This window comes from Ornithorhynchus anatinus, chromosome 3, assembly GCF_004115215.2.
Source record: "Ornithorhynchus anatinus isolate Pmale09 chromosome 3, mOrnAna1.pri.v4, whole genome shotgun sequence".
NCBI classification, from domain to species: Eukaryota; Metazoa; Chordata; class Mammalia; order Monotremata; family Ornithorhynchidae; genus Ornithorhynchus; species Ornithorhynchus anatinus.
The window spans coordinates 7868952-7882255 of NC_041730.1; the positions used below are offsets into that span (position 1 = coordinate 7868952).

Here is a 13304-nt window from a genome sequence, read left to right on the forward strand (position 1 = left end):
GGGGCGGAGGGAGGATAGAGAGAAACATAAAAATATTTATAATTAGAGTGGTCAAAATAAACGTGGGGCTCCCAGTCGTCACCCCCATTTTCCAGATGAGGTCACTGAGGCCCAGCGAAGTCAAGCAGCCGGCCCAAGGTCACTCAGCAGACGAGTGGTGGGATGAGAACCCATGACCTTCTGACTCCCAAGTATAATAATGATCATAATGATGGTATTTGTTAAGTGCTTATTATGTGCCAAGCACTGTTCTAAGCACTGGGGTAGATACAGGGTCATCAGGTTGTCCCACGGTGGGAATCACACTTTTCATCCCCATTTTCCAGACGAGGGAACTGAGGCCTAGAGAAGTGATTTGCCCAAGGTCACACAGAGAAGCCGCAGAGAGGTCATGGGTTCTAATCCCGGCTCCACCACTTGTCAACTGTGTGACTTTGGGCAACTCACTTCACTTCTCTGGGCCTCAGTTCCCTCATCTGTGAAATGGGGATTAAGACTGTGAGCCCCACGTGGGACAACTTGATTCCCCTGTGTCTACCCCAGTGCTTAGAACAGTGCTCTGCACATAGCGCTTAACAAATGCCAACATTAATTCTCTGGGCCTCAGTTCCCTCATCTGTAAAATGGGGATGAAGCCTGTGAGCCCCACGTGGGGCAACCTGATCACCTTGTATCCCCCCAAGCGCTTAGCACAGTGCTCTGCACATAGTAAGCGCTTAACAAATACCAACATTATTATTACTATCAGAGCCCACGTCCTCTGACTCCCAAGTCTGGGCTATTTCCACTGAGCCCCGCTGCTTGAGGCGATTAAAGGAGACAATTGAGAAGCAGCGTGGCTCAGTGGAAAGAGCCCGGGTTTCGGAGTCAGAGGTCATGGCTTCGAAACCCAGCTCTGCCACTTGACAGCTGTGGGACTGTGGGCGAGTCACTTCACTTCTCTGGGCCTCAGTTCCCTCATCTGTAAAATGGGGATTAATGTGGAGCCTCACGTGGGACGACCTGATGACCCTGTATCTCCCCCAGTGCTTAGAACAGCGCTCTGCACATAGTAAGCGCTTAACAAATACCAACATTAATAGGGGGAGGGGGAGGGCCGGGGCTGGCGGGGCAAGATGGCGGGGCAAGATGGCGGGGCAAGATGGCGGGGCAAGATGGCGGGGCAAGATGGCGGGCAAGATGGCGGGCAAGATGGCGGGCAAGATGGCGGGCAAGATGGCGGGCGAGGGCCGGGGCCGGAAGTGACGCGCCGGAAGTGCCCGCAGGCCGAAAGGGGAGCGGAGCGGCGGCCGCCCACCCGCCCGCCCCCCCGCCCTCAGAGAGAAGGAGAGGGCGAGGAGCGGAGCGGGAGGCGGCGCCGGGGGCCGGGGGGCGAAAGGCCGCTCTCCGCAGCCGCCGCCGCCGCCATGGCGGTGCCGGACACCCAGCTGAAGAAGATGTTGCTCAAGGTGAGCGCCCCTTCCCCCCCCGCCCCCCCGCCTTCCCCCGGCGCGCGCCCGCTCCCCTCAGCGCCTCGGGGGCGCGCCCGGCCCCCTCCCCCACCCTCACCACCTCTCTACATTAATACAGATTACATGTTACTCTTTTATTAGTGATGTGTCTGGGTATCTATATATCATTGATCGCTCTGTTGTATGAATGCTGTGTCTAAAGGATTCTGTTTGTCTCAGGAATTGTCCCTCAGAGCTCCTCCTCCTCCAGGAGGCCTGCCCAGCCTGAGCCCTCCCTTTCCCTCTGCTCCTCCCCCACAGCCCTTGGGCACATTTGCATATGTTATTTATGCCTCTATTTTATTAATGATGTGTCTCTATCTCCCATTCTATTGATCTGTCTCAGGAATTCTCCCTGAGAGCTCCTCCTCCTCCAGGAGGCCTTCCCAGCCTGAGCCCTCCCTTTCCCTCTGCTCCTCCCCCTTCCCCTCCCCACAGCATTTGTGCACATTTGCATATATTATTTATGCCTCTATTTTATTAATGATGTGCCTCTATCTCCCATTCTATGGATCTGTCTCAGGAATTCTCCCTGAGAGCTCCTCCTCCTCCAGGAGGCCTTCCCAGCCTGAGCCCTCCCTTTCCCTCTGCTCTTCCCCCTTCCCCTCCCCTCAGCCCCTGTGCATATTTATATATATATATATATATATCATTTATTACTCTATTTTATCAATGATGTGCATTTATCTATGATTCTATTGATCTGTTTTGATGCTATAGGATGCCTGTCCTACTTGTTTTGTTTTCTTGTCTGTCTGCTCCCTTTCTAGCCATTGAGCCCGTGGTTGGGCAGGGATGGTCTCTCTCTGTTACCCACTTCTACTTTCCAAACGCTTAGTCCAGTGCTCTGCACGCAGTGAGCGCTCAGTAAATCCGATTCAGCGAATGGATGAGTTATCCGTTCTCTGCCACTTGTCAGCTGGGTGACTGTGGGCAAGTCACTTCACTTCCCTGGGCCTCAGTGGCCTCATCTGTCAAATGGGGATTAACTGTGAGCCTCACGTGGGACAACCCGATGACCCTGGATCTCCCCCAGCGCTTACAACAGTGCTCTGCACCTAGTAAGCGCTTAACAAATACCAACATCATTATTAGAACAGTGCTGGGCACCTAGTAAGCGCTTAACAAATACCAGCATCATTATTAGAACAGTGCTCGGCACATAGTAAGCGCTTAACAAATACCAACATCATTATTATCCCCAAGAGCTCCCCTCCTCCAGGAGGCCTTCCCAGACTGAGCCCTCCGTTTCCCCCTGCCCCTCCTCCACGTCACCCCGACTCCCTTCTCCTCCCCACAGCACTTGTATATATTTGTACATATTATTTATTACTCTCTTTTATTAATGATGTGCATTTGTCTTTGGTTCTGTTGACCTAAGGAATTATCCCTGAGAGCTCCCCTCCTCCAGGAGGCCTTCCCAGACTGCGCCCCCGCTTTCCCTCTGCCCCTCCTCCCCTCCGCCTTCCCCCTCCTCCCTCCGCTCTTCCCCCTTCCCCTCCCCACAGCGCTTGTGTCTATTTGTATATACTATTTATTACTCTATTTCATTAATGATGCATCTGTACCTAGGATTCTATTTATCTATTTTGATGCTATTGATGCCTGTCGGTTTGTTTGAAGCAGCGTGGCTTAGTGAAAAGAGCCCGGGCCCGGGAGTCAGAGGTCGCGGGTTCAGATCCCGGCTCTGCCGCTGGTCAGCTGGGTGACTTTGGGCGAGTCACTTCACTTCTCTGAGCCTCAGTTTCCTCATCTATAAAATGGGGGTGGGGACTGCGAGCCCCAAGTGGGACAACCTGGTTACCTTGTGTCTACCCCAGAGCTTAAAACAGTGCTTGGCACATAGTAAGCGCTTAAATACTATCATCATCATCCCCCTCCTTCTAGACCGTGAGCCTGTTGTTGGGCACGGGATGATCTCTATCTGTTGCCCAATTCTACTTTCCAAGCGCTTAGTCCAGTGCTCTGCACCCAGTAGGCGCTCCATAAATCCAATTGAATGACTACCCTATTAATTTTGCTAATGAGATGTACATCACCTTGATTCTATTTATTTGCTGCTGTTTTAATGCGATGTTCATCCCCTTGATTGTATTTATCGCCATTGTTCTTGTCTGTCCGTCTCCCCCGCTTAGACCGTGAGCCCGTCAAAGGGCAGAGACCGTCTCTATCTGTTACCCATTTGTCCATTCCAAGCGCTCAGTACAGTGCTTCGCACACAGTAAGCACCCAGTAAATACGATTGAATGAAGGAATGACAGAAGTCAAAACAAGTAAACAGGCATCAATATAAATAAATAGAATTAGCCAAAGAGTGGTGCTTACTGATTGCCTACGTAGAAAGAGCACGGGCTTTGGAATCAGAGGTCATGGGTTCGAATCCCAGCTCGGTCACTTGTCAGCTGTGTGACTTTGGGCAAGTCACTTAACTTCTCGGTGCCTCAGTGACCTCATCTGTAAAATGGGGATGCAGACTGTGAGCCCCACGTGGGACAACCTGATTCCCCTGTGTCTACCCCAGCGCTTAGAACAGTGCTCGGCGCATAGTAAGCGCTTAACAAATACCAACATTATTATTATTATTATTATTACCCCGTACAGAGCGTTCTACCAAGAGCCATGGGCCCTTTAGGGAGGGTGCTCTTGGTTTTATGAAAGAAAAGCAACTGGAGAGGTTCCCCATAGCGCTTGTGAAGCAGTGTGGCTCAGTGGAAAGAGCCCGGGCTTGGGAGTCAGAGGCCATGGGTTCAAATCCCGGCTCTGCCACTTGTCAGCTGTGTGACTGTGGGCAGGTCACTTCACTTCTCTGGGCCTCAGTTCCCTCATCCGTAAAATGGGGATTAACCGCGAGCCTCACGTGGGACAGCCTGATTATCCTGTATCTCCCCCAGCGCTTAGAACAGTGCTCTGCACCTAGTAAGCGCTTAACAAATACCAACATTATTATTATCTGTCATTTATTTCTGCCAGACAGTGACTGTGTCCCCCCAACCCCCTTCAGAGCCTTACTGAAGGTACATCTCCATCCATTCACTCGATCTGGTATTTATTGAGCGTTTACGATGTGCAGAGGACTGTACTAAGCGCTTGAAAGGTGTAATAAAGCAATAGAGACAATCCCTGCCTACAGTGAGCTCACAGTCCAAGCGGCCTCCCCCTCCTCAACCTCATTTTTCCTCATCCCCTACTCCCTTCTGCGTCGCCCCGACTTTCTCCCTTTGCTCTTCCCCCGCCCCTCCCCGTCCCCCCCCTCGCAGCACTTATGTATAGGTCTGTCATTTTATTTATTTTTTATTGTTGCCTGTTTATTTCTACTGATGTGTTCCCCCCCCATTCTAGACTGTGAGCTTGTGGTGGGCGGGGATTGTCACTCTTCATTGCTGTTTTGTCCTCTCCCAAGCGCGTAGTACAGTGCTCCGCACACAGTAAGCGCTCAATAAATACGGTTGAATGAATGAGTATTAAGGTCTGCCTCCCCCCCCCCGTAGGCTGTAAGCTCGCTGTAAGGGTACTTTCCCAAGCGCTGCGTAGAGTGCTCCGCACACAGTGGACGCTCAATAAATCCCAGCCACTTCCTTGAGGCAACCTAAAGGGAGACGAGGCCTCTCCTCCCTCCCTAATCGATCCATCGATGGTACTTATTGAGGACCTTCTCTATGCAGAGCGCTGTATTAAGCGCCCCCTTCAGCGGAGTTACCCTTTGTTTTACAAAAGAAAATCAACTGGGGAGGAATAAGCGTCACAGCCACTTCTCTGCTGCCTGTGAAAATAATAACCATAATAATAATAATGTTGGTATTTGTTAAGCGCTTACTATGTGCAGAGCACTGTTCTAAGCGCTGGGGGAGATACAAGGTAATCAGGTTGTCCCACATGAGGCTCACAGACTTAATCCCCATTTTACAGATGAGATAACTGAGGCCCAGAGAATAGTAAGAATAATGATGATGATGGTGTTTGTTAAATGCTTATTTTGTGTCACGCCCTGTTCTAAGAGCTGGGAGCGAGACAGGCCGCGGCCCCTCCTCCCTCCCTGATCCGTCAATCAGTGGTATTTATTGAATGCCGACTCCCTGAAAAGCGCCGTGCCGACCACCCGGCAGCCTTTAGAGGGCTAACCTTTTGTTTTAATAGAGGAAAAAATTGGAGAAGGTTAAGCTGCGTGGCCACTTCCTTTTTGCAAGTTAAAGGCAGAGTCCTCCCTAACTAGTCCGATAGTGGTATTTATTGAGCACCTACTTTGTGCAGAGCACGTACTGAGCTCGCAGCACCCTTTAGAGGGGGTAACCCTTGGTTTTACAAAAGACCAGCCACTGGAAAAGCATGGGTTCTAATCTGGATCCTCCACTCGTCTGCTGTGTGACCTTGGGCGACATACTCCGCTTCTCTGGGCCTCAGTTATTTCATCTGTGAAAGGGGGGCGAAGGCCGTGAGCCCCATGTGGGACGGGGACCGTGTCCGATCTGATCTGCTTGTATTTCTCCCCCGCCTCTCCGCGCTTGCTGCAGTGCCCGGCACGTAGTAAGTGCTTAACAAATACCACAGTTATTATTATTGTTATTATTAGAAAAGAATAAGGCAGCCACTCACTTCCCTGTTGAGAGTTTAAAAGCAGAGGGAACAGGGAAGACCTATTTAGCCACCCCGTCGCCCGCCTCGCCCCGGGCCCTGTCGCAGATCATTGAAAATCTGCTTTTCTGGGAAAACCCAAAACGTGGTCAGGCAACGTGACTGCCAACTCTGTTGTATGTTCCCAAGCGCTTAGTAATATTAATAAGAATGATGGCATCTGTTAAGCGCTTACTACGTGCAAAGCACTGTTCGAAGCACTGGGGAGGATACTAGGTGATCAGGTTGTCCCACTTGGAGCTCACAGTCTTTAGCCCCATTTTACAAATGGGGTAACTGAGGCCCAGAGAAGTGAAGTGACTAAGCTAAGCCCGTCAAACGGCAGGGACTGTATCTGTTGCCGACTTGTTCATCCCAAGCGCTTAGTACAGTGCTCTGCACATAGTAAGCGCTCAATAAATACTATTGAATGAATGAATGAATGAAAAGTGGCTGAGCCGGGATTTGAACTCGTGACTTCAGTACAGTGTCCTCTGCCCACAGTGAGCACTCAGTAAATGCCATTGGTGGTGATCTCAGTACCACCCAGCAGTGTCACAAGGTGTTGGGCAGGGATTGTCTCTGTCCGTTGGCGAATTGTACATTCCAAGCGCTTAGTATGGTGCCCTGCACCCGGTAAGCGCTCAATAAATACAACTGAATGAATAAAGTGGATGTATTTGGTGTTTAGGGAAACAGCTTGGCCTAGGGGAAACAGCTTGGCCCAGGAAGTCGGAGGTCCTGGGTTCCAGTCCCAGCTCCACCGCTCGTCGGCTGATTGACCTCGGGCAGGTCACTTAACCTCCTTGTGCCTCGGTTTCCGCAACTATAGAAATGGGCGTGAAGATTATGAGCTTTGTGTGGGACAGGGGCTGTGTCCAACTCAATTATCTTATACCTACCCCAGCGCTCAGTGCCTGGGGTAAGTGCTTAAATGCCATTAAAAAAAATTGTGACCGTCGCTTCAGCCTGGGGTAAGTGCTTAAATGCCATTAAAAAAAAAATTGTGACGTCGCTTCAGATGCACTTCTTCCCAGATGGGCGGGCGAGGGATGGAAAGTGGCGATGACGTGATTCGGTTTGGGGTGACCGATGAGGGACCTGGTGGGGGTTTGGTCTGGAGTGGAAGCTCTTTAAGGGTTGGGTGGTGGTTTTTTATGGTATTAAGCGCTTACTATGTGGCAGGCACTGTGTGGAGCACCGGGGTAGACACGAGATAGGTTGGACACAGTCATGTCCCACATGGGGCTCACTTAATCCCCATTAGGTAACCGTGGTCCAGTGAAGTGACTGGCCAGTGGTCGCACAGCAGACAAGTGATGGAGTCAGGATTAGAATCCAGGTCTTCTGAGGCCCAGGCTCTCTCCACTGGGCCCTGCTGCTTCTCAGGGTGGGAAATAGAGTCAAGGGGACTTGAACTCGTGCCCGCAGAATGGTGGCCGTCATAGTCGCCAAAAAATCACTTGGAGCAAAGAGGCGGCGCTTCCCCGGGCCCCCAGCTGACCCTGGAGCTCAGCAACGGTCGGTCAGTGGTATTTATCGAGGGGTTTAGTGGGTGCAGAGCACTGGACTGAGCGCTTGGGAGAGTACAGTACAGAACGGACACATTCCCTGCCCACAGCGAGCTTACGGTCTAGAGGGTGTGAGGCTCTGCGCCTCCCGCTCACCCTCTAGACCTCTTTGGGTGAAGGTTGGGGAAGCAGCCTAGCTCGGTGGCAAGAGCCCGGGCTTGGGAGTCAGAGGTCATGGGTTCTAGTCCCGGCTCTGCCACTTGTCAGTTGGGTGACTCTGGGCAAGTCACTGCACTTCTCTGTGCCTCAGTTCCCTCATCTGTCAAATGGGGCTGAAGACCGCGAGCCCCACGTGGGACAACCTGATCACCTCGTATCCCCCCCCAGCGCTTCGAACAGTGCTTTGCACATAGTAAGCGCTTAACAAATACCATCATTATTATTATTAGGATTGGGTGACGGAGGTCCTCAGCCCCCCGGGATCCAAGTGAAAAGCCAAGAGGGATTGAGGTGCGGGCGTCCAGAGTCCAGTGGGTCCCGCGGGGCTGAAGATAACTGGAGTTTCGTCCCCGAGCCCAGCGAGGGGGCGTTTAGTTTTATTAATCCCGGTGGGGTTCAGCTCAGCACCTCTTATATGCTGGTCACTGTACTACGTACAAGCTAATCAGATCAGGCTTAGTTCCTGTTCCTCACTGGGCTCACAGTCTAAGTAATCAATGGTATTTAGTGAGCACCTGCTGTGTGCAGAGCACCGTATTAAGCGCTTGAGAGTACACTATAAAAATATAACACCCATTCTTTGCCCACAGCGCGTTTACCGGCTAGAAGGGGAGACGGACCTGAATATAAATTCATTCGGTCGTATTTATTGAGCGCTTACTATGTGCAGAGCACCGTACTAAGCGCTTGAATGTACAATTCGGCAACAGATAGAGACAATCCCTGCCCGTTGACGGGCTTGCAGTCTAAATAAATTACAGTTATGTACATAAGTGCTGGGGGGGGCCGGGAGGGGGGATGAAGAAAAGGAACAGGTCAGGGCTGTAGGAAAGGGAGTTGAAGAGAAGGAAAAGGGGGCTTAAGGCAGGGAAGGCCTCTTGGAGGAAATGTGCCTTCAGTAAGGCTCCGAAGCGGGGGAGAGTCATCGTCTGCCGGTGTGGAAGCCCCAGTTTGCAAGTGAGAAAACTAAAGCCCTGAGAAGTTGAGTGACCTCCTCAGCGTCACGCGGGCGGGCAAGCGGCGGAGCAGGGATTAGAACCAGGTCCTCTGACGCCCAGGCCTGTGTTCTTTCCACTAGGCCACGTTGCTTTCTCACCGCCTCCAAGAGGCCTTCCCAGCTGAGCTTCCCCTTTCCCCTCTGCTCCCGTCTCCTTCCCCCCTTCACCTCCCCTCAGCTAAACCCCCTTTCCCTCTGCTCCTCCCCCTCTCCCTTCCCCTCAGCACTGTGCTCATTTGGATAGATTTTTATTACCCGATTTATTTTTTGTTAACGAGGTGTACATCCTCTCGATTCTATGTATCGTGATTATGTTGTCTTGTTTTGTCCGTCTGTCTCCCCCGATTAGACTGTGAGCCGGTCATTGGGCAGGGATGGTCTCTATCTGTTGCCGAATTGCACATTCCAAGCGCTTAGTGCGGTGCTCTGCACATAATAAGCGCTCAATAAATACTATTAAATGAATGAATGTAGGTTGAAAGCTTCATGAGACAGGGACGGTATCTAACCTCATCATCTTGCGCTTTTATTCATATTCTCGTCCGTCTCTCCCTCTAAACTGTAAACCCATTATGGGCGGGGAGCCTGCCAGCTAATTCTGTTGCGTTGTACTCTCCCAAGCATGTAGTACAGTGCTTGGCACGGAGCTTTTAATAAATTCATTCAAACGTTTTTAATGAGCGCTTACTCTGTGCAGAGCACTCTACTAAGCATTTATTTATTACTCTATTAATGTGTATAGATGATTCTATATATCTTGATGGTATCGATGCCGACCTGTTTTATTTTGCTGCCTGTCTACCCCTTTTAGACTGTGAGCCTGTTGTCGGGCAGGGATCGTCTCTCTCTGTTGCCCAGTTGTACATTCCAAGCGCTTAGTACAGCGCTCCGCACACAGTAAGCGCTCAATAAATAACGATGGAATGAGTGAATACAATTCAGCAACAGATAGAGACAATCCCTGCCCAACAACGGGCCCACAGTCTTAATAAATGCCATTATCATTATAGTGCTCTGCACACAGTAAGTGCCTGTGATTAGTACGGTGCCTGGTACGTGGTAAGCACCTAACAAATACCAGAATTGTTATGTGATTGGTTGATTAGACTGTAAGCCCGTCAAAGGGCAGGGACCGTCTCTGTCTGTTACCGATTTGTCCATTCCAAGCGCTTAGTACAGTGCTCTGCACATAGTGAGCGCTCAATAAATACTATTGAATGAATTAGCTGAGTTCCAGGGTCAATCCAGGGAGCTGCGTGTCCTGTTGGTTGGGGGATGGATTGTATTCTCCCAAGCATTTAGTACAGTGCTCTGCGTCCAGCAGGTGCTCAATAAATACTAGCGAATGGTTGAGCAGAGAATTCATCGACTTCGCAGCTCCTTTGGCCAAGCGGGGTGTTCCGTTCACCGTCGCGGTTGGGCGTGAAATGGGGGGGGGGGGGTCTTTGACTTGGAAATAACACTGGAACTGAGTCCAATCTGAGTAGCCTGAATCCACTTCGGCCCTTAGTAGGGTGCCTGGCAGATAGTAAGCGCTTAACAAATACCATTAAAAAACCGGTTTTGTCCCGAAGAGGCCTGTAGGTTACTGTTTCAGGAACCGAAAAATTTGGATGTTAATGTCCGCCCCCCCTTCATCTTGTCTTTTTTTTATATAATGGCATTTAAGTGCTTATTATATACCAGTCACTGCACTGAACTTTAGGGTAGATACAAGATAATCAGGTGGGACACAGTCCGTGTCCCACGTGGGGCTCACAGTCTCAGTCCCCATTTTGCAGATAAGGTAATTGAGGCCCAGAGGAGTGAAGTGACTTGCCCAAGGTCACACAACAAGCAAATGATGGTGCGGGGATTAGAGCCCAGTTCCCTCTGACATCCAGGCCCGTGCTGTATCTGCTAGGCGACTTTGGTTCCCTTCAGGGCCTGGGCATTTCAGTCCGTCTGGTCTTTTCCTCTTTACTAGTTGAAAGTTGGTGACTAATTGCACTCCTTTGGAAATAATCTGCCACTCAAACTTTGCCCTAGGGTTAGAAGGCCGTTCCCTTTCATCTCTCCTAGCTGGTACAGTCCTCTTTGCCACCAGACAACTGCGGAAATGAAAATAGTTACACTCCACCGATTGAGGGGCGTTTTTCTTCCCCATTTCCTTGTGAATCTAAATCAGTCGGTGGTATTTTTTTGAGCACTTAGCGTGGGCAGAGCCCTAGACTAAGCATCTGGGGGAGTACAATATAAACACAGTGGAGTAACTGAGAGGCAGTGTGGCTGAGTGGATAGAGCACAGGCCTGGGATTCGGAAAGACCTGGGTTCTAAACCTGGCCCCGCCACTCGTCTGCCATGTGACCTTGGGTGAGTCCCTTCGCTTCCCTGGGCCTTCAGGTACCTCAACTGTAAAATGAGGAGTAAGACTGTGAGCCCCATGTGGGACGTGGACCGTGTCCAACCTGATGAACTTGTCCAGCTCTCGGCGCTTAGTACAGTGCCTGGCACATAGTCAGCGCTTAACAGATACCATACAAAAAAGAAAAAAAAGGAGGCCGCTCTAATTCCTGTGCACAGGGCGCTTACAGATGATTCTGGTTACTACTAAACTCTTCCTTCGAGAAGTGCAAAATGCTACCGAACTAAATTCTCCCCCAATTTTGTTTTTCAGTATAAATACAGAGACCTAACCCTGCGTGAAATTGTCAGTGTTATCACTCTCTACAAAGACCTCAAGCCTCTATTGGATGCGTACGGTAAGTCGTGCCCCGGCAAACCTCTCTAGCTCTGACGGGTTTTTTTTCCCATTTTCAGTATTTGCGCACGATCCGTGCTTGAAACCGGAAGCATTTCCATGGAATTTCCCCGGCCGTTTCAAAAAATGAAATGGAGCCGTATTGAAAACCTTCATTACAGGGAGGCTCACCCTTATGTGGATCTTGGTGTTTACTGTTTCAGCCCCCTCTAAGGTAACCGTTGACCTTCTTTTGGCCAAATCCAACGGTTTCCCCTCCATCCTAATTCTCCTTGTCCTCTTAGCTGCCTTCAACACCGTGGACCACCCACGGTGGTGGTGGTGGGGGTCAGTTAATGACTCTCTCCCCCTCCTGGGAACCTTATCCAACCTTGGCCTTTCTGATATTGTTCTCTGTGTTCTCCCCCTACGTCTCTGGCCGCTCTTTCCTGGGCACCTTCTCTCCCTCCCACCTGCTAACTCTGGGGGGGGGGGGGGTCCCTCAAAAGTCTCTTCTCCATCGACACCCACTCTCTTGGAGAATTCCTTCATTCCCCTGGTTTCAACTTCCACTTCTATGCAGATGATCTCCAGCCTGACCCCCTCCGCTCTTCTGCAGCCTCTCACTTTCTCCTGCCCTCAGGTCATCCCGACCTGGATTGATGCCTCGAACTAGACGTGTCCAAAATAGAAGTCCTAATCTTCCCACCCAGACTCTGTCGGCCCCATCTTTCCCGTCTCACGAGCCCATAACTTCGACATTGTCCTCGACTCATCTCTGTCCTGCAACCCCCGTATTCGGTGTCACCGTGTTCTGTCGGTTCAGCCCTCACAGCATCCCTAAGATGCGCCCTTTCCTCTCCATCCAGACCGCTGCTCCGCTGATCCAAACTCTTATAATAACGTTGGTATTTGTTAAGCGCTTACTATGTGCAGAGCACTGTTCTAAGCGCCGGGGGAGATACGGGGTCATCGGGGGTTGTCCCACGTGAGGCTCACGGTCTTCATCCCCATTTTACAGATGAGGGAACTGAGGCCCAGAGAAGTGAAGTGACTCGCCCACAGTCACACAGCTGACAAGTGGCAGAGCTGGGCATCGAACCCATGACCTCTGACTCCCAAGCCCGGGCTCTTTCCACCGAGCCCCGCTGCTTATCCTCTCCCACCTTCCCTACGGCTTCTGCCGCTCCCCACTCCGTTCCACACTTCATTCTGCTGCCTGGATCACTTTTCCACTGGAAGAAAAAAAATACAGTCCACGTTTCCCCACTCCTGGAAAACCCCCGGTGATTGCCCATCCACCTCCGCGTCAAACGGAAGCTCCTCGCCGTGGGCTTTAAAGCACTCCGTCAGCTCGTCCCCTCCTGCCTTGAGAAGCAGCGTGGCTCAGTGGGAAGAGCCCGGGCTTGGGAGTCAGAGGTCATGGGTTCCAATCCCGGCTCTGCCACTTGGCAGCTGTGTGACTGTGGGCAAGTCACTTCACTTCTCCGGGCCTCAGTTCCCTCATCTGTAAAATGGGGGTTAACTGTGAGCCTCACGTGGGACAACCTGATGACCCTGTATCTCCTCCAGCCCTTAGAACAGCGCTCTGCACATAGTAAGCGCTTAACAAATACCAACATTATTATTATTACCTCCCTGACTTCCTGCCACCACCCAGCCCGTACCCTTTCCTCTTCCAGCGCCAGCTTGCTCACTCTGCCCCGATCTCATCTCTCTCGCCGCCAACCCCTTTCCCGCATCCTCCCTCGGGCCTGGA

At 51.2% G+C, this 13304-nt stretch overlaps 1 protein-coding gene across 2 annotated transcripts in view; it reads left to right on the plus strand.

Annotated features, from left to right (window-relative positions):
* Window positions 1-1336: 1336 nt before the first annotated feature.
* TSG101 (tumor susceptibility 101) overlaps window positions 1337-13304 on the plus strand; it is a 63588-nt gene continuing 51620 nt past the window's right edge. For both annotated transcript variants that reach the window (XM_029060327.2, XM_029060328.2), the window contains exons 1-2: window positions 1337-1448; window positions 11483-11567. In XM_029060327.2, the coding sequence (XP_028916160.1) occupies window positions 1407-1448; window positions 11483-11567 (127 nt within the window). In that variant the 5' untranslated portion in view covers window positions 1337-1406. The remainder of the gene's footprint in view (window positions 1449-11482; window positions 11568-13304) is intronic.